Genomic DNA, 22,413 nt, shown 5'->3' with positions numbered 1-22,413 from the left:
ACGCCGGGGCTAAAAAGACAATTTGCTGGGTTAAAAAGACAATGAACCTTTTGAGTGCGTACTGGGATGTATCTTGTAGTTCAGTACTTATTGTATTTGCAATGGCAGGGGATTAATTAATAATATCTGACTCCTACTTTGTATACACATATAAATATAACCTGTGTCCTCTTGTGTTAAACAAACAAGGACATGCCTTATATACGTTAGTGGGTGTACTGTATATAATAAGCTGTGCTTGATCAGGGCTCCAGCCTCTGTGTGAATAGTGTGTTCTTATCTCAGCTGCTCAGCTGGTACAATTATCAACTTGACAAAAGTGATCAGTGTTCTTTCCAGTGTTGGAGCATGTTGTTCTACTGAGCAACTGCCAGAGGCTTCAACAGACGTGTGCGTGTTAGGGTGCTAATCTTAACCCGTGATGTCTGCGGCTTAGTAGACCAACCGACATAGTGACTCACTATACCATATACTGTAGAATAAGCTCATGAGCGTGTAAGTCAACTTGTATTAATACCAATACCTAAATATATTAATCAAAAAGGATAAGATAGTAAACAAGTAGAATCAGGTACTTTGAATGCAGGAAATTTGATTTTAAGAATTATTGGCCAAATAGCGAATTAAACAATCAGCTAATGAATTCATTACAGATCATATCATAAAAAGGCAAAATGTAATTGAAAGGCTACAAGAGTATGTTCTAGACAGAACTCTGAAAAGGCTACTGTACTGTATGTGCCTAGCGCACAGGAGCTCGTACTGTACTAACAAGACTAAACATAATGCTGTTGTTACTCTTCCTTAAATACACAACCCAACCTGAGACTCATCAAAGAACATTTCAGACATACCTGTACCAAATATATCAAATAGGAGTACACCACCCTAGTCACAAATGGGTAATAAATAGTTCAATACAAATAAAACAGTTAAAGTCGCACAGAAATGAAAAAAGCATTCTGTCCCATTTTGGTTCACATAATTGGCCATAGTGTTCACCTATTCAACGATGTATGCCAAACAAATTACACAATTCTACTTTTGTTGTAATCTTGTATCAAAGTATATAATTTCTTACTTCCTGGAAAACGGTAGGTGACATGCAATTACGACAACAGGTACCTTAGATTTTAGGCCAATAATCTCACAACATCCACCCGTCAATCAATGCTATCCTTCTATCGAATCTGTCTAAAGTTCTTAAAACCCGTCCACTTGTCAATGTTCCAATCAAATTCTCTAAACATTATGTCCCACCCTCATAGCTTGTTTGCGGCTGAAATACGTCAAACTACAGAAGTTAGATGATCTCCAACGTCCGTTTCTGTGCGACTTTAAGAATAACAGAGCCACCTCCGGGTTCTTCATACTGCAGTGATCAGAGATCACATGTGACATTGGCACCGGAAAACACATCAGCACTTGGTATGTTTTCCTGCAGAACTCCAAACAAAACAAACAAAGATTCTTGACATACCACTTGTAAAATGAGCATCAACATCATCATGATAATGAGAACTCAGAATCAAAGGCCATTGTTACAGGACTGGATCCTCATCATGTCTTCCTCCGAAGAGGCCAGGGTGTAATTTCCTGTTTTCATCTACTGTACCAGCTCATTGTCAGTTACAGTTACTGTAAACTAGAGTTCAAATGATGAGCACAAAACATGAACACAACATTCATGGCTAGCCAGCTGGTTCTCATTGGCCCTCTATCTGGCTGAGAGTCTGTAGAGTGAGAGATTGATCTACAGTACCCCACGTTGTGGAGGACTCCACTTTTCGCTTTTGTCAAATAGCGCCGCCCCACCCATCATCATCAATCAATCAAACAAACAAACAAACAAACAAACAAACAAACAAACTATCCATAGCACATTTCATACACAGAGGCAATGCATTGTGCTGCACAGAAAAGAGGTAACATAGACCAAACCATCCTCAGCAGCAGCTGTGATCATGGTGCACAGCATTATACTGAACCCCATGGCTGTCTGGGAGCAGCTCTGAGGGGAGGTAGTCTCAGAGACATTTATTACAGTCACAGTGTAATACATAGAAAAGCTCCCCCAACGCACCAGCAGGGCTCCATTGCATCACTGGGCGATCAATCGTTCAATTCACCCACAAGGAGTCACAAGTCCTGTTGCTTTGATGCCACTGATTTACTATTGTGCTGAAATAGAATGTGGAATGGAATATAAATTATTTATTTTATAAGAAGCAAAGAAATGGAATAGAGTAGGTTGGAAACAGAACAGATAGAGCTAGAGAGAGAGGGAGAGAGAGAGAGAGAGAGAGGGAGAGAGAAAGAAAGAGGCAGAGGTGGGGACAGACAGAGATTGGGATTGGAGTAGAGAGAAAGAAATATAGATGCCATTAAGAGTTTGTTGTAAATCTGGGAGGTGAGAAAAGCTAGCATTAGTTTCAGGCCATTTGTGGCATTCTCATCTCAACCGCCTCCTCCAGCACCCACGACTGGATCCAATGAGCCTCTGCTGATGGAGAGCAGTCATTAAGGGGAGAGATGAGCTTCTCACCTGCCCTTAACCATAATTCACAGCACCTCTGACTCCTGGTCTCTCCTCACCACCAGAGAGACCACAGAAAAACACAAGACAAGGTTGTTATTACAGTCCTCGGGCAAAGCACCAACTGGAAGGAGAGAGACAATGATTGAAGTTTTGATATCTGAAGGCAAACGCCCACTCATCAGCGAGAATTTGAGTTTTAATCTGGATTCAGTGTCTTTATATTAGAATCAAGGACTTCAAGGACTTCTCTGAGCTAATGCAGTCAGGCACTCAGGCAATAATCAGAACTGGCGCATTCTGCTTTGTTCTCAAAGGGAGCCAATAATGCAGCATTTTAGATCACACCCCAGGGTGAAAGATTCACAAGTTATCTTATAACTTTACTGTGGCCATGTCTGGAGGCAAAACATTTAGACCTATTTTATATGCAAATGCATCGTGGGAGAGATATCTTTACAGTCCAAGAAAACACAGATCTAATTAGCTCTGGTGTTCAACTGTGCCCACCCATGTAGGTGTTTAGTACAGCCAACACTTTCACCAGGACTTTGTGATAAGAGTGACTCTAATATGAGGTATTTAATTAAATTGTAGATTTTCTATTCCTACAGCCAGCTTAAATTAAGAGTATGTGTGGGGGAGAGTTATTTCAGCATATCTGGACTGCACTGTTTATCCAAAACTGAAAATTGACATCATGGGGGTGGAGCTTTGTCCCCCACCAGATGAAATCAAGGGGGTAGTAATTTTACCCCTGTACTGTACGTTAGTGCTTTTGCATTTGTGCGTACAGTACTTGCTTCCATCCGTCCTTCCCTCTGTCCGTCCATCACACACGTACAGTACCAGAGCCCACCACCTGTGGGCGGTCACCACAATCAATTTTTCCTGTGGCCAAAAGTACATTTTGCTTTGTATATAAAAAACGACTGCATGCTTGGTGTCTCAGTTAAATGATAGTCTATTGTACTCAGGAGCCCATCTACTTTCTAAATCCACAGAGTTCAGAGATCCAGGGGATAGGTCGCTCTTTTGTTGCTTGATCTTGTAGAATGCATTGAGTATAAGCAAAGCGAGGCAAAGGCCGTGTCTTCTGAGCTGAAACATTGACAGAACGCGACAGAGATTGACTCAAAATAACCACAAGACTGTAAGGAATCAATCTCATGTCAAGGGAAACAACTTCATGTACAAAATATGAAACAATAATTCATAAATATATGTTTTTGATTGTAAAAGGTGAAAGTTGTACATTAACATTTCTTGAGGGCTGATGGACAGCCGGACAACGATGCGCTTGGTAGTGTCCCTCTGCATGTCATGTCAAACGAAGCGAGACAAGAAAACACTGTGAGCAGCTTATAACCCCGTGAAAATAATTGTATGCTTTTTCTAACATTGATATTAGCTTTACCGTGCAGTCACAGTTTGATAGGATCGTGTAATGGTTAGGTGATGGGTTACTGGTTACTGTAGGTGCCTTGACAAGTTCTGATATTTTTTTTACTTATTTTTTTTACATCATATTTTTTATTTAGGGCTGTGCAATGAAATCGATACAGCACTACAGTACATCACAATATTTTTTCTGCGATATTGTTTTGGGTTTCTGCGGTACAATATCAATACATTCAAAACTATACAGAACAGAACATGGAAAACATGTAGATATATAAAATGAGGGATATCATTCAATCATAGATACATTATTCATGTTTTAAATTGATTTAAAATGCCCAACCACTCCCACCGCTCTCAGGATCAGCTCCAGGGAGTGGGGATTGGAGTTATATATTCAGCTGTATTTTAAAATGCTCAGTAAATTATGTAGAGTATCGCAATGTATTGAAATATGTATTGTATCGTATCATACACAATGTATAGGGAGGGAAAGTAATCTCATCGCCCTCTAGTGGTAGCGTTCCTAATGCCGAGAGAATGAATGGGATTTCTCATAGACACGTCTTTTGAAAAATTATATATTGGTTGACACCGAAAAGTTAGTAGAACGGCAAATACTTGGAGACAAACTTTATTGATTCTGGTGATCATAGTTGATTTTCCATCACAATCCGAATTATGAAAATATTTTTCTTAATTTCCATTGACTTTGACTGGAGGAATGGAGCAATTTCGAAAATTTGAAATAAGGCGAAATACTGTTCGAAATTCTCACAGTTGGTAGATTATTAATGTAAAAACACTCACAAGTTTTTGTTTTGATAACTTTGCCGAAATGGTTTCGTAGTAAATATTAGAAAATCCGGTCTATGAGAGTTTACATTGAAACTGATTTTCCGTTGGAACACAACCGCTCGGGGCGTAGGTTTTCACTTTCCCTCCCTATTGTAATTCAATCGTATCATGACCCATGTATCGTGATACGTATTGTATCGCGAGATCCTTGCCAATACCCAGCCCTATTTTATTATGTATTTTTTGTCCTATAGAAACTTAAAATCGCTAAAATCGAGGTTCTTTTTAACTATTTTAATCACTGATGTTTTAATTCACTACTTACTTTCGACTAAATGCTTACATTTTAGACCAAACTAAAAACATGATGGGCCTAATATGCTATGAATCTGAACTAGAAAAGCCCACTCTACTTACACATTCAACAACTGCCATTCTATTCTAGTGTGTGTGTGTGTGTGTGTGTGTGTGTGTGTGTGTGTGCGTGTGTGTGTGTGTGTATGGGGTGTGATTCGTGCCAGCGTAACAAACACTCAGTGCTTTCGTCGCCTGCATTGCGTGTATAAAGGTACTTTGGCGAGCTGATTAATAGGCGTGCATATACGCATGCGTTACGAGTCGCTCGCATTCTCAGAGGGTGACGTGTCAAAACTGCCGTGCCATTTTTGCGCACATGCATGTAACGTTTGCACGCTCGTGTTAAGTCAGCGGGCACTAGAAGCTGCGAGCGGGGCTCATTTGTCCATATTGAATAAAAATTAATAATATTTATTTGCACTCAATCAAATTCCAGGACCCTCCTTGCATAACTTTTCCTAGATATGTGTCGTTTTATCTCCACTATCGCTACATTTTCAAATAGGTTGTGGCTGTTCGAACTGGTGCTGACGGTGCTGCAGCGCCCTCTATTGACAAGAAACACGTGTATCTGAACATTTGTTTTAAATTGCGAAGAAAGAGTCATTCAGATATTAGGCTTTATTAAAAACAAGTTGCTTAACATGTGCGAATTCCATTTATTGAGAATGCATTCGCAATGGGCAAGGACGAGATTAGAACCAGCTATGATTTAAAGGCAACTGATCTTACACGTGCGGCCGCTAACACGTCTGCTGCTCTAGCAAGGCACTGGCACGTTTGACACGTCGCTATGCAATTTCTGCACACATTACAAGCGAACGTACGTACGTTCATCTATGATTTTACCAAACTGTCATGTGTAGTGTTGGTGTCGCATATGTGAGGCGCATCTAACCTGTAGTGTTGCCGTCACGCACACGATGCGCAATTCGTGTAAACAACATGTGCACAGCGTCTGCGTTACAGGTACGTTACAGCTATGAGACGTCTGTCTCTCCATTGTTTGTCAATGGAAATTATACACGTGCGTTTAGACGTTTGATGTCATCGCGTCTTCTTAAGTAGGCGCAAGTCAAGCGTTTCAGTATGGTGTGCTGGCACTAATCACACCCCATAGTGTGTGTGTGTGTGTGTGTACGTGCACACGTGTGTGCATGTGTGTGTGTATGTGGGGTGTGTGTGTGTGTGCGTACGTGCACATGCGTGTGCATGTGTCTGAGTATGTGTGTGTAGGGGCGATCCTGAATGCATGTGTACGCACTGTGTTGGCCACAGCATCCTTCGTAGGACAATTAGAGGGTGACAGTCCCATTAGAGCAGGCTCAGACTCACCGAAGCGCCGGCCCCTGTGACTGACAGAGAGCTCTGCTGCTCACTAAATGACTGTCAGTCTGCCGTGCCCAGCCCTGACCCCTCTGGCACCCTCCCCCCGGGCCCCACATTGCCACTCCTGAGCCCTCATTGGCAGGCCTCTCGCCTCCCATGGCCAAACACAGTGCTCCTTTTAGACCTGGGCTGCTCTTGATTGGCCCAGGCTGCGGTAGCCCCGTGGCGTGCCAGTAGGCCCCTAACGTAGCCTCGGGGTGCTGGTGATTGGCTGGGCTGTCTGGTGCTGCCGTGGCTGGCGCATTCGGCTGGCCTCCTGTGGGACAGCAGTGGCGGACGTCTAGGCAGTGGAACAGGGCTGAGGAATGGAGGGAAGCTGGCTGAGTGTGGAGGAAAAACTGCAACGGCAGCACAAAGCAAACCTGCTCCTCCCCCTCCCCCTGTCTGCCTTATGGCAGCCCGCCATGTCTCCACTCTAATCATACATAGTGTGTTTCCTTGTATGCAGGTCTCCCCTGGGTTGCCTATTGTCCTTGTGTTAGGGAACCGCTGGGACCGGGCTGAATGCTGCCGTTTAACAACTTGTCTGTCTCCAGGGCTCGCTGTCTTTATGGGGAGAGAAGAAAGGAATGTTGGCCTCTACCTCCTACATTCACACGGGAGATCAGGGAATGTGACTGGTTTTATACCCCAGATAGAAAGCCTTTTCTTGCTCCATTCGTCCTCCGTGGGGATTTGAGGGAATTAATTCCAGTGTTAATACAGAGGGGGCTCTGATACATTTCAACAAGTCTTTTCTTTTTCAGAGCTCTCATCTAAATTACCCAGCTAATGCAGTAATTGGGTGTGTGTCCGTTTTTTAACTTTCTCTAATTGCCCCCTTTTGTCCTTCTGCACCATTCCTTATTTTGCACCTCCATTCGGATAATGGTCTGACTAGAAGGCAGTATTATTATGTGAGTGTGTGTGTGTGTGTGTGTGTGTGTGTGTGTGTGTGTGTGTGTGTGTGTGTGTGTGTGTGTGTGTGTGTGTGTGCGCGTGTGCATGTGTGTGGGTGCCTGAGTGTGTGCACCATTTGTGCTGCTGTATTAGGAGGCAATGTGTTATTTGTCAGAACCAGTGAAACAATGCACCTCTCGTCTGTACGACGATCTGTCTCGACTAATAACGGTGCCGGCTCTTAGACAACGTAGAGTAAGTACAGTCCAGTGTCTGCTTCCCCCCAGGGCTGAAAATTAACACCTGCCACCGGCCAAATGCAGGTACAATTTCCAATTGGCGACTAGATTTCGGAAGGCTATCTGAAAAAAATATATACTTGGCCGGTAGATTTTTTAATCTACAGTCGCCTTGGCAGGTGACTCACCGTGAGCCAAAAAGTTAATTTTCACCCCTGCTTGCCCCATCATGCACTGATCTAACACAAAGGCATGGGTGCATGGTTAAGACCATACTCTGAGTGGAATATTTCCGGGACCCAAACCAGTGTGATCACATACTGATGTCATTCATGAGAGCACCGTCTCTAATGAAGGCTCCCCCATGAACACTGAGATGTCAAGTGAGTCTGGAGTTCTAGATGTTTCTCTTCTCTCTCTGCTCTTCCTTCTGCTTTTATCTCTCTTTTCACCGGATTCACTCTCTTTCCTAAGGCTACATCTAAACAACTCCCAGAGAGGAGGGAAATTGATCACACAGAGAAAATAAGTGATCTGAAAGGATTTCAGACAATAAAACCCATTGATGCAAAGCCATTACCTCTGGAGTACAAACTGTTCTACAAAACTCCACCATGTTCGCTTTTTCTCACGAAATTCTCTTCACAGAGAAAAATAATAATTGTGTTCAAATTGTGTATGATTCACATACAGTATCCTGCCCCGAGAAAAAGCAAGTGCACACCAATGAAGTGCAAAGTAGGATTATGTGTGGAAGTGCAGGTGGAGTAGGATGGCTGGTGTGGGAATGTTGTAATGGATTTTTAACTGATCTAGTCAAAAAGGATTTGCCAAGATTCGCCCAAAAAGGTCAAGTCTGGTTTATTGAGAAAACATACGAGCGCAAGGACCTCAGGACAACGCACGTGAGTGGTATATATTCAAGTGAAGTCCCAGTCTGGTCTTGCGCGGCCTTATATTCAAGCACTACACAGGTATGGCGCTTCCAGGATGTGATTGGCTAACCCATTGTACACGTCATATTAAATGGCAGGCATCATCAACAGTGGTCGAGAATACAGACACGTGACATGAGAAAAGGCGGTAATTCTTGCAGGGACAATGGGACAAAGGATGGTTATTCTGGAGTAGACAACGTCTAGGTGTGTTGACCTCCTGGAGGTCATCCTGTCATGAATTAGGTTAGCACAGCTATGTGAAAGGTTGAGGGAGGTGGTGAATTACAAAGGAAGTGGTGAAACTACAATTTCTATGACAATGTCAATAGCAACTCAGAAGCACCTCCTCCAGAGTAACTCTCATCTTCACCGATGGAGCTTTCTCAGTGGTACCTGCCCAGATAGAGAGAACAGGGCAGACTGAGAGAAAGAGGGAAAGAGGAAGAACATAAGTAATAGAGAGAGATGGATGGAGAGAGTGACAGAGGGGGAGTGGGGGTGTGCGGAAAACGATGGGGGAGAGAAGCAGAAACGAAAATCCATATTTCAGTACCCCAGCACAGAGCTTTGTTCATTTCCCATTCAGCCTCCTATCTATAATGGAGTAGCCTGCGTGCGGAGCCGCGGACGCAGCTGTTCTTCACGGCATCAGGGATAACTGTGTGCGACTGTGGCTGTCAGCGGCTCTCACTTGAGAGATATGAAACCTGAGCTCTCCGTTGCTCCTTCTTTTTCAGGCCTGCTCTGACTGCGACTATTTATAAAACCAGCCTTGGGCCTACTGTTTGTTTTTTTTCCCCACAGTGCCACTAAACTGACACATTCTTTTCTTATCATTACCATACATGTACGGTTTGTTATTTTCTTGAGGCAATGTTTGAATACTGGTAGTAATTTGAGCTGGAATAATTCAAATTGTGTTGCGGTTTGTTGGCTTCTCACTCCCGCAAAGCTCCATGGTTGCAGTTGAAATTCTCTATCATCAAAACCAGGGGACAACCGTTCTGTCTGCTCTTTGAAAACAGACAAGCACACAGCAGGAGTGATCAAAGCACACAAAACTGGAGTTTAAGGGGAAGTCTAAACAAACGTTTGCCATCTCCCTGATGTTCAACAAAGGGAACAGATGACATAAACAGAAAAGGGACACGTTGCAAAAAAGATAGGTGTGTGTGTCAAAGGGTTGGATGAAATGCATGGACTCCTGTAGGCAGTATAGCAGCCCCCCCACCCACCGGCTCCAACCTGAGGGGGGCACCGCAGAACTCTGCTCACTGCTGAGTCATGCCGTTACTACTTAATCTGTACGTACAGTAGATCATGTGTGATGTGTGTGTGTGTGTGTGCGAGTGTGTGTGTGATTGGCATAGAGAAAGAGAGTGTAAGAGAGAGAAAGGCAGAAGGTAGGAGATATCCTGACTGAGACGGACTGGTGGTGTCAAATATAATTGCCATTAAAGCCATGCAGAGATTTGTTGAGAGCTCTTAATTAGGGGTGACAGCTGTCAGCTAAAGCGTGACGGATAAGATCCCAGAAGTCTTAGTCATCTCTTGTCTCCTGAGTAGCTGGCAGTCCGGGGGCCGTCTGTCATCACATCATCTCAGGATACAGCTCAGCATCCACCGGCTCTGCTCATGTCTTGGGGCAGATGAGCGTCTGTTTCAGAGGCTCTGTGGATAAGCTGCTTCACAGTCAATTAGCCACTTCGTATTAAAAACAACAAAACATTTGATTCTGATAAACAAAATCAATCGTGTCATGGATGTTTTTATTCTAGTCCCAGTCTGTCATAGTACTGTTTAACCGATTAGTCATTTCTATCAGAAGCTAACAATGACAGTAATCAAAGCTCTGTCCATTTTGTAATGATACTTCAGGCAACGGTATGCTACAGTAAATACAGTACCAATGTTCTTTGCTGAATGGATTGGGCTATTGGAATACCTAACGTTGCACCTGACTCTCCCCAGATCGAACGACTACTTTGGGAGAGAGAGAGCTGGCGACGGGCCCATAAAACGGCATAAAATGTGAGAGACTTGTGTGGAACGAAGGGGGTTATAGCTGAGCTTTAAACCATTAAATGTGTGAGACATAAAATAGACCATCAGAGAGTGTGAACCACAGATTCCCATTATGGTGTGACTCTAGCCTGTAACACACTGTAACCCACAATGATCCCATAGGAGGTTGCCTGCAGCAACACAGCACTTTAATGACTTCCTGGTTGAGTGACTGGAATTTCCTGGACACGCGCAAGGAAGGTACAGTATAAGAAACGATCGGATACAGGTCACACGGATGGCTTGTATGGATTCAATCCTATGGAATTGTGGTTCCACTTGTAGTTGGCGGCGTGCATCAGTAGCTACAGGGACTGTAGAATACAATGTCATGATGACAAGTCTGGCACGTCTTTCTTACGTTCCTTGGAAGGACGACAGTGATATAGGAGAAATAGTAGTTGATAATGAAAACGCTGTGAACAGCATCAAATAAACATTGGATTATTCACTATACAGAAACACATCAAACTATTCATGCACAGGGCAATCAGAAACAGTTGAATCAATTACAGGAAATTTGGATGGAGAGATACTTCACAGTGAGCTAATTAGTAACACAGCCAGGCTAAATCAATGGAAATGTATTCTTTTAGAGATCCTCTGTGTGCCTCTTTCTCCCTGGAGAGTTCAACAGAACACTAATTCCTCATCTCACTCCCCGTCTCTCCGTTCCGCGCTCTCCTTGCTGATCGCTTCTCCCTCAGGACCCCAGCAGTTGTCAGTAATGAAGGAAGTCACTCTGAATGCTTTACAAATGGATCACTTATCTGATGTCTGGTCTGCTCTGTCAGACACCTAACCCATCCTGTGCATCCTTCATTCATGCCTGTTTTTTGTCCAATTTCAGTCCCTAACAAGCAGAGAGGGAGAGAGAGGGGGGAAGGAAGGAAGGAAGGAAGGAAGGAAGGAAGGAAGGAAGGAAGGAAGGAAGGAAGGAAGGAAGGAAGGAAGGAAGGAAGGAAGGAAGGAAGGAAGGAAGGAAGGAAGGAAGGAAGGAAGGAAGGAAGGGAGGGAGGGAGGGAGGGAAGGAGGGAGGGAAGGAGGGAGGGAGACCAGCTTTCATCATTAGTGCTCCATTCAAACAACTCAATCGAGCAGTCGTCACTGAGAAGGGGGGGAGAAGGGGGAAGGAAGGAAGGAAGGAAGGAAGGAAGGAAGGAAGGAAGGAAGGAAGGAAGGAAGGAAGGAAGGAAGGAAGGAAGGAAGGAAGGAAGGAAGGAAGGAAGGAAGGAAGGAAGGAAGGAAGGAAGGGAGACCCGCTTTCATCATTAGTGAGTGCTCCATTCAAACAACTCAATCGAGCAGTCGTCACTCAGAGGACTCCCAGGACTCCTGGATCCGTGCCTCTTCATTTATTTAATTTATCGATATAAAGAGTCTTGATTAAGAGACGCTTTCAGATGTGACATGGGGTCTCAGGTGGCCTGAAAGTGGAATTTCAAGCAGGCATGAAAGCTGAGGCTGCGTGACATGTGAGGGCCTCTTCCGCCTTGCGGGACTATTCAGCCAATATGTTTACCTCACACTGCACATCTTTGATGTTCTCGTGAAAAGATTACACATACTACACGTACACAGACGTCTGCCTGCCTGTGGATATGTGACAGGTGGAAATTTCATACGCATATTTCTCACATGACGGCCTTCTGAATTATTGAACTGAGGTGGTCCTTTTGATCCATACAATGGAACCCGCGAAGCAGAACCCCTACCTGTCAACCACTTCACTACACATGCAAGCGTGCACACACACACACACACACACACACACATGCAGACACACACGCACAAACACACGCACGTACACAAACACAGACACACAAACATGGTACCTACAGAGAAAATATGTTGACCTATGGAGGCAAGTGAAGCGTGTACACATCTAGAATGGTTGGTTTGTAATTGTATTCCGGTGTTTTGTGGGAAATAGAGAGACTGTACATGATTTTTATTTCAAGTGAACAGAATGCCTGAGCCATCATTTCTGCCACATACTGTACCTCTTGACCTGGCGCAGTGCTACAGTATAATAGTACAGAGCCACATAAAACACCATATTTTACAGATGATACATTGTTATTATTGGAGATGGGCTCGCAAGCTGTTGAAGAATACATCTGATTAGGGGCGGCACGATAATCACGGTTCAGTGATTATAATCTAAGTTTATGCAGTGATCAGAGCTGCTAGGTACCATGAAACACCGTTCCTCCCCTGCTCCCACCCACGCACGGTACCTGACGCGGGGGAGATGGAGCCGTGCACGACGCATATCTATATCAGGCATTAGAGCCCCCGTTTGAATTGATTGAGTAAACGGGAGCGACGCCTCTGAAAAAGAGAGAGATTGCCCTGGCAGGTCGCGGGCGTGGGTGGAATATGCAGGAAAATGAAGAGAGGGGTATCATGTTCAACCAGAGAAATGTTTTATGCAAAAGCACCGTCGCCAGTCGACGGATGAAGTCATTTCATTTTCACGCATGATCTCCAGCTCTGCAGACCAGGGAAATTGCACAGGAGAGAAAGAGAGTCCTCTCTTTTCCCATTTGACTGTGTGATTACTCCCTCTGACTGGCAACCGTGGAGACAGTCCAATCCCAGCAGGAAGAAAACCGGAGCTAACATCCCAGTTATAGAGGAAAAAAGTAAACACCAAGAAGATTTTACAAAATGTTTTTCAGATAAAACGATTAACCTTAGAAGCATTTATTTCATTTTAGTTTTACATACATCAATACTCTATACCACCTGCTATGTCTCAACCACTATTTGAGACAGACTGACATCTGTGCAAACCTGCCACTTCAGCTGCAACTTAGTCTTTTGCCCTCTCATCTCTATTGGTACCTTCTAGGTCGTCCTCGGACGAGTCCTCCATCTGCGCCGCCAGTCATCCCAATCCCGTCTGGCAGCTAGCTCCCCAGTACTTTCCACCCACATACACGGGTGCGGGACTCCTTCAATATCAATGCCTGTGTGTAAACGGTAAACGGACTGGACTTATATAGCGCTTTTATCCAAAGCACTTAAAAATGAAGGCCTCTCATTCACCCACTCACACACACATTCACACACCAATGGCGGCAGCTGCCATGCAAGGTGCTAACCTGGGAGCAGTTTGGGATTCAGTGTCTTGCCCAAGGACACTTCGACACGTCGTCAGGAGGAGCCGGGATTCGAACCGCCGATCCTACGATCACTGGATGACCCACTCTACCTCCTGAGCCACACAGACGCCGCTGTGTCGACTCCCACAGCACCAGTTTGTTGGCTGGCAGCTCCTGGTGTCTTTGTCAGTGACCGGCCAGCCTCATTCTCCTGGCTGCTATTTTCTATCACCCTTGGTGACCCCCCCCCCCCCTCCATACAGATGCTTGTTGGTAACATGCTCGTTCTGGTTGATGTTAAGTACTGAACGCAGCATTCTGGTGTAGCAGTAGCACCCATCTAGGGACTTCTACAGGGTGGGCTTCAGGGTCCAGCATTCACAGCCATATAGGAGAGGATACAGTCGCATAGAAGAAGCTGAGCTTGATTTGCTGGGGGAGGTTGGAGTTCCACACACTGGTCATGGCGTTCAGAGCTTTCCATGCAAACACCTTCCACACTTAAACTACTTTCTCCGACGAGTTGACCCATGTGCACAGGTATTTGAAGTCATTGACTTCTTTCAGAGCAGTGCCTTCTGTTGTCATTAGAGGTGGATGGTCCGGGAGCACGTTTTACATGATTTAGGTGATTTTCTTGACGTTAAGCCTCAGACCAACTTTGGCACACTCTGGTGCCTGGAGACACTATGGTCAAGAGCTCCTGTGCCTGCTCCACACAGTCAGATAGCAGGCTCATCCTCATAGTCTAGGTCCGTTAGGATCAGGGGCATCATGCAACCCAAAAAAACGAGGGGGCACGCGGTAGTGAAGAACGAGCGCACAGCGTGCGTGTGAGGCGTTGTGAGCGCGCATGGCGTACGCAAAATGTTCGTGTTTTTTTGTCCATTTTTGCTGTTTAAAATCAGGACACAGCACACTACCAGTTGCCACTCAAGCGGTGTGAAATTAAACTTTCCGGTAGCATTCTTTCAAGGACTTTCAAAATAAAAGTAAGGGAAAACAAATCTACTTTTTTTTACTCACTTGGCATTGGTCTGAATGATATACTGTAGGCTAAACTGAAGTATGAAGTATATTGAATCTGATATACTGAATATCCTAATATTTGAGGACCTGTTCATCAGTTAAGGACAACCTTAATCTATGCAAGCAGACCATGAAAACGTGTTTATCTGAGACGAGGCGAGGGGGGGTGGCTTCCAGGTCCGGTGTTAATTTGGAAGAAACCAAATCCACCGGGAAAGAGGGTGTTTGGCTTTTTGAAAGAGGTTATGGTGGCTTTTCGAGGTGGTCTATGACATAATTAAAATAATACATTCAGCTCAGTAGAGAAAATAATCATAGCTCCCCATTGTAAAATGTAATGGTAAACAAACAATAACAGAAATGTAAAAAAAACAATAAAAAACACCCCCAAATCTGAGGGGGCATGTGCCCCCTCAAATTCTATAGGCATGACGCTTCTGGTTAGGATTACCACAAGGAGTCATCTAGACTTGGTGTACAGATAATAGAGGTGTAATAGTGAGGCTAAGTTCCTGCGTCCGTCCACTGATGGCCTGCCTGAGTGCGCAGTCCAGGACTATAATGAAGAGGACGTTGGGGAGGGTGTCCCCTTGCAAACCCCCATCAGGATGTCAAGATCCTCACTGTTGTGATCTGGGGTCACCACCTTGGCTTTCTTAGTCTACTGGAAGTGCAGCTGTCTAACGCCGTCTCCCATTCAGCTGTGTGGCATGTATCTGATTTCCAGCAGAAACATGCCAACATTCGGTCAAATGAAATGCAATGGGCTGTGTTACTCATATTAATGAGTAATAATTAAATAATCCCATCTCTCTCTCTCTCTCTCTCTCTCTCTTTCTCTCTCTCCATTCAATTCAACTCAAATCTATTTACTGGCATGGAAAACATACATTTACACTGCCAAAACAAAAAGCACAAAAAATTTAACAATATGTAATTACAGTACAAATAAGTAATTTAAGTAAGTGAATGAGTAGGCTAAGTGTCATATTTACAAATGTAAAACAAATGTATTTAAACACAAATGTATTTAAATAGTAACCTCTCTGTTTGTATGTAAAGTGTGTCTATGTACAGAGAACAATGCGATGCAGATTGACAGTTTTTACAATTAAATTCAATTAACTACATGACCTGAGGGGAGGGGGGGGGGTCTTTAATTGGCCATACAGTGACACACATCATTGCACACAGTGAACAGTGTCACGGCGCACAACACACATACAGTACATGCAATTTTGGGGGGGTCACTGTGGAAATTGTTCCCTGCATTTCTCCCATCCAAGCAGTCCTCCTCCAGGGGCAGCCAGGAGCAGTAGCCAGCCATCATTAATGTTGCCCAGGGACCAAGTCTTTATGCTCAGTCCAGGTCTTGGTCAGGGACAGGACTGAAGAGCATCTGTTCTGCATGTTTTTCGTATTGGGTTATTTGGGGAGAAAACCCTTACGAACACGGGGAGAACATCCAAACTCTGCACAGAAAGGCCCAGAGACCTTCTTGCTGTGAGGCGACAGTACTAGGTACTACGCCACCGTGCCACACGTGAGCAAATTAGAGGTTCAGTGTCTTGCTCAAGGACACTTCGGCACAATGTCAGGAGCTGGGATCAAACCGGGGACCTTGTGATCCCCAGCCATCCGCTCTACTGTACTTCCTGGTGGTGTCCTTTTCCTGTCACAGATGCTCACAAATCTTGCTGCTGTGTTTGGGCATTGCTGTATTTCACCCATTTTTTTGTCATTAGTCATGTTCTCAAAATCGTTTTGTGTGTTATATAATGTAATGTGGGAAGTATGTATCTCTGTTGTCTTGGTACTGTTGCCGGATGTGTAGCTTGGTTTCCACCTCTTTTTGTGTGCAGTGGTGTGCAGTCTGTTTTCTCTAGGGAGCCTGGTTGGCCTGTGGCGGCCTCTCTTGTTGGTGAGGCTGTGCTCGCCGAGTCTGTACAGTCAGGGACTTCTTTAGTGCTCAGGTATTCTGCCAATATATTCTCTGTTTAGGGCCTATTAGCATTCCAATTTGCTCTGTTTTTTGGTCAGATAAGCGTCACATAGTTTTCATTTTGTTTTCTTTTAATTCTTCTTCTTCTTCTTTAATAGTCTAGTGGGGTTTCTGTTTGGTGGCTTTGCTTGTGTCCCAGAAAGGCTGGTTGAGGGGGCATCTCTCTACAGTCCGCTGTGGGCAACAGCTGTATTATGGAGTGTGCCTGCGTCACTTTCCATTACTGTAGGTGATTCTAAATTGTAAATGCTCTCTTTTGAATTTTGATACTTAGTGTGTATCATACCCAATTCTCCTCTGCATGCATAGTTTGGTGTTTTTCGTTGGATACAGAGAATGGATTTGCAGAACTCTGCATGCAGAGTCTCAATTTGGTGTTTGTCCTGTTTTGTAAAATCTTGATTGGCAATTGGACCCCAGACCTCGCAACCATGGTTCTATAACAGAGAATTAGAATCGGGGTATCCAACTTGATGTTCATTTTGATGGTGTAGAAAGCCCTTCTTGCTCGTCTCTTAAGTTATTCATAGCATATTCGAAGTTACCTGTGGTGCTGATGTTTAGACCGAGGTAGGTATAGCTGTGTGTATGTTCTAGGCTGATCATATCTAGAAAGAATTTATATTTGTTGTGCTAGAGGCTGGGTAATTTTTGGAATATCATAAACTTTGTCTTGGTAAGATTCACTGTAAAGGCCCAGGTCTGGGAGAATTTGTGCAGAAGACCAATGTGCTGTTGCAGCCCGCTGGTGACACTGACAGCAGCACTAGATTGCCTGCAAACAAGCTATTTGACTTCTGTGTCTACTAGATCCATTAACCATTTACCATGTACTAGGGGGATGCCAGGTGCTGCAGACTGTTCTAATTGTTTCGTCAATTCATTGATGTATATGTTGAAGTGGGTTGGTCTCAAGAAGTGTGTTTTTTACCAATCTTAAAGGAAGTGGTTGAACATGACACATGCCAGTTGTCTTATTTCTTGGTAAAAATCAAAGTGAATATGTCCATAAGTGTTGTTATTACATCATTTTGAAATACTTTAGGCCCTGTGTCTAGCAACTCTAAAAACTGTTGCCAATTACAGCTGTTATGGTTTGTTTATCTTATATTAGCTAGGTTCGCTACTAATCAGAGACGGAGATCATGGTAAAAACTTCCCAATTTGTATGACAACCACAAATGGTTATAAAACGTATATGTACAAAATATATTAAAATTAGAGGTGGTCATCATTGAGACTGCAATTAATCAATTATTCTCAAGATTAGGAGAAAAGTTTCAGCGCATTCGATAGATGGTGAAATGGCGCAAAGACAGCAGGTGCGTGAGCCAGACAGATTTCTGTTGGGGGCGGGTGTAGGGGAGTGGGGGCGTGTTTCTCACACTTAAGTGTGACATGTAGAAAGGGAAAAACGAATGGGGACATTTTTAACCCGAGTGAAAATTTACTGAAATTTTTAAGATTCCAGTTTCTCCAAAACTGATATATTTAATGTTTTAATTGTTTCTTCAACACACAAACTCAAAAATTAAGTCTCCGACTTCAACGCCAGGCTAGTCGGCAGCGGCTTAATCAGTAACACCCTGTAATGACGCAACCTACCAGCTGACTGTCAGCTGTCTTAGCATTGAATACATGTACGTTAGAGTACATGTATTTAAGCTGTCAAAACAAGTTATTGTTCGCTCATGCCATTACTGCTGCAATCGCTTGCTATCTGCGTGCTCGCCCCACCTCCTCCCCTGCTCCACCTGTGTTGTTGTCGATGTAATCTCTGTTGTCATCGTTGCTCTCTGCTCCGGGGGTATTTACTGCATTCTTCTGGTATTCCACTATGTGTCGACTAGTGGAAACCGGGGAACTCGACTTGCTTAGTCTCTGTGGCTCTCCATGGTGATCGTGGGCCAAAACATCTCCGAAGGGCCATCCAGCGGTCCCTCCGGTTGCCATGGAGGCAGAGGCTTTAGGCTGTACTCCTTTGGACCCGGCCCGTGGAGGCCAGGGACTATAATGTACAGCAGTCCCCCTGTGGCTCTCTTTGGCGGTCTTAGTGGGCTGAGTTACCTCAGAGCGACTACCCGATCGCAGCCCACTCTGATCGTCATAGAGGCAGGGGGCTAAATTGATGCCGTTCCCTCTTCCGGCAGTCTGGGCCAAGCTTCCACTACGTAGTGGAAGGCAGGGGGCCCCCCAAACAGAGCACACCCCCAAAATTCCATATGCTGTATTTGCTGCATGCAAAATAAATGGGTCAATTTTGACTAATCTCGACTGATCTCTGATTGCTATGATGTACCTTTAACAGCACATTTGTTAGTTAACATTGTGTTTTTTCCTCCACCACCATGTTTAAATAGGTTGTACAGTTGATTGAGTTGAAATCAACAAAGCAGGAGAATAATTAGCTTTTATTTTTGTTCATTTGGTTGTCAATTAGGGTGCTGAGGGTAAAAATATGGTCTGTTTGGTTGGTTTAATTTGGTTTCTCTCTCTCTCTCTCTCTCTCTCTCTCACTCTCTCTCTCTCTCTCTCTCTCTTTCTCTCTCTCGCTCTCTTTCTCAGATCCGTTCAGACCAGGACCAGGACATTGGGATCCGGTACAGCATCACAGGAGCTGGGGCAGACCAGCCTCCCAGTGACATCTACAACATTGACCCTGTCCATGGCAAAATGTATGTCACCAAACCACTGGACAGAGAGGAGAGGGCCTCCTATCATGTAAGAACAGCCCTCCCAATGGTCTGTCTGTCTGCCTGTCCCTCTGTCTGTCTGTCTGTCTGTCTGTCTGTCTGTCTGTCTGTCTGTCTGTCTGTCTGTCTGTCTGTCTGTCTGTCTGTCTGTCTGCCTGTCCCTTTGTCTGTCTGTCTGTCTGTCTGTCTGTCTGCCTGTCTGCCTGTCCCTTTGTCTGTCTGTCTGTCTGTCTGTCTGTCTGTCTGTCTGGCTGGCTGTCTGTCTGGCTGGCTGGCTGGTTGGCTGGCTGGCTGTCTCTGCCTTTCTACTCTACTTTTCTGCCTCTCCATCTGTCTGTTTTATCGGTTTACCGTCATTTAAGACAGTTTCAGCAACACTACATGTCTCGCATTTGGAGTTCAGCTTGTTCTGTTCCCTCACAGCTGCTCCACTTGCCAGCTTGAGTAGCAATCAATGCAGGGAGAGGTTTCACACAATGAGGTGTGAAATCAGCAAGAAACCACACAGCATGTCAAAAAAACACAGATACCTTGAATCCATCAATACAAATATTATTTTCAAATAATGTCCTCAGATAAAGACCAAACATAAGTATATTATTGCCATGTTGCACATACAGAACTTTGTACTTGGCCCTTGTGAGCCAGGGGAGGATAACACCATTGATTACCATTTGGCCATCAGAAACTCAAGGGTTTTACAAGGCATTTTCCCAGCCTACAGATCCTCCATCTGGACACAAATCAAATCAGTGTGGCGTGTGATAGCCTGCATCTATAGGATAGAGGTTCTTGACTGAGATATGGCAACTCTACTGCTGCTACTGTACTTCGGATGTCACTCGGAGGGAGCATTATTGTCTCTGGACAAGCATGTCCTTGGCAGAATATCCTCTCGGAGTAATGCCAAAACCAGAAATGACAGAAAGACTGTCTTGACAATGCTCAGATTTCCACTGCCACCATAGCTGTCAATTAGATGGAGCTTTTCCAGCAGAGAGAGAGAGAGAGACAGAGAGAGAGAGAGAGAGAGGAAGGGAGAAGGATAGCAAAACAAAGGAGGTGGAGAGAGAGAGAGTGACAGAGTTGGGAGAGTTGTTGACTCATGTAGTCTGGTCGTCAGAGCTAATGAGCAGGCGCTGTGCTGTATGTTTACACCACAAGGGAATCACATCACACCAGGAGTCTTCCTCTCTCCGTCTGTCTACGGCTGCCTGCTCTGCCCCCAGCGCTCTGCAACACGTTCCCCGTGAACTCTACAGCTGTGCGCTTAGCCTGACATCTTAACAGCTAGCTCACATCTGTCCATGAGACCCCCTTCCCTCCAGCTTTCACAGACTCCAGGCAGAGCCAGAGACTCACTGCTGACTCCCCTGTAGGTCTCTTATGTGTTTGTGGAGCGTAAAGAGTATACTGTAATATTGATAGTGGGGGTAATAGTCGCATTCAAGAATAGATCGACGGTTTATACTACTATGTATGATTCTACATGTCAGTCCCGTGGAATATAAACACACAGACAGACACACCCACAGACACACACACGCACACACACACACACACAAACAAACACTCACCCTTTGCAGCATTCATCTCGGTCTCCCCTGGCTCATGTAGCTGTAGTGTGTTCCGCCTGGTCCATTTATTTCTGGATGTGTCTGTCAGTCCTGCTGGGCCTGGTAGATGTCAGGACTACTGCCCCTGCACCTCGCATCAGGAATGCTTTTTTATTACAGTGGAATCCACTTATAGTGATCACGTCCGGCCGGGTCAAATTGATCACTAAAGCGGATGATTATTATAACCGAATTCAACTCAAAACATGTCATGTTTGGGCTTGTTGGATTCTGTGGGTCGAGTCAAATCCACTGATGCCCCTATCACGACGTTTGTCAATGTCCCTGACCGCTAGATCGGCAAATTATTTTTTGTTGAAAAAGACTGTGCCTCACCTGTATCCAGCTCGTTCGGTCGGTCGGTCCACACAAAAATAAATACAGTCTGATGCAATACAGTGCACGCCATCTCCTTGCTAAGCTTTAGCTGTTCTGATGATCCCCTGGTCACATGGCTGGAGAATTGAAGTTGTGTTCTTCGGAACTGTAATTCAGATCACACAAGATGTTTTTGATGTTTGAAATGTGTTTATTCAACTTCGCAAGTCGCCAGGCCATTGGCTACACGCATTCACAAGTGTAGGCTATGCGGCCGATCGAAATAAAAAACAGATAGGCCTATTCAAAATACTCAAACGAATTATTGAACTAGACCTGTCGGATCTACTGTAAAAAAAACAAACAACAACAAAAAACGTTTTAACCTTATAGATTAAATTGTGCTCAATTTAGACTGTTTTCTTTGCTTATAGACTAGTCTGACTATTTCCGAAATTTTGGCCTGGTAGGATTATTTAACCCCAAATAATTGCTTATAGAGATTATTTTTAATTATGTGTATTTGCTTTAGTTTGAGAATTTACTAGTTCATATTTTTGACACCGCCAGTCATGTTCTTAGTAAGAGGAAAGGGGTGACTATCGAATTATACTCGGGGGCCCTAGCGAGGGCGGGGCCCGTTTCAGTTGAAACGGGTGAAACATAGCAAAGGCCGTCTATGCAGGTGACTAGACCTCAACTGCCGCTCCAGAATCCAATCCTGGTGCTTTAGTCAGCCAGCAGGTTAGCGTTGTATTAGACTTGCGGAAGAGAAAGAGAAAAACTCTGTGGGAAGAGTAGCTGAAGTTTGTGTGTGTTGTGTGTGCACATGTGTGTGTGTTAGGGGGGGGGGGTGGATAGAGTGGTTGACAGGGTGTGCCTGGGAGACAACATGCAGACTCCATCAGTGTGTTGAAAGTGGTTGTCTTGGCAGCGGCGGTATCTTCTTGGCGGTCGGCGGTGCGTTGTTAAGGCCCACCCTCCTGCATGCTAATGGCAGCTCAGTACACACATTAGCAGTCCACACACTGCTCATAAACTCCT

The 22,413-nt window shown here is 44.5% G+C and overlaps 1 protein-coding gene across 1 annotated transcript in view; it reads left to right on the top strand.

Annotated features, from left to right (window-relative positions):
• cdh4 (cadherin 4, type 1, R-cadherin (retinal)) overlaps positions 1 to 22,413 on the top strand; it is a gene marked incomplete at both ends in the record, with an annotated part of 180,779 nt that overhangs the window by 123,014 nt on the left and 35,352 nt on the right. The window contains one exon of the mRNA XM_084440981.1: positions 19,308 to 19,463. Within this exon, the coding sequence (XP_084297107.1) occupies positions 19,308 to 19,463 (156 nt within the window). The remainder of the gene's footprint in view (positions 1 to 19,307; positions 19,464 to 22,413) is intronic.

Source organism: Borostomias antarcticus (assembly GCF_949987555.1).
Source record: "Borostomias antarcticus genome assembly, chromosome: 7".
Classification (NCBI taxonomy): domain Eukaryota; kingdom Metazoa; phylum Chordata; class Actinopteri; order Stomiiformes; family Stomiidae; genus Borostomias; species Borostomias antarcticus.
This window is presented reverse-complemented; position numbering and strand designations above follow the sequence as displayed.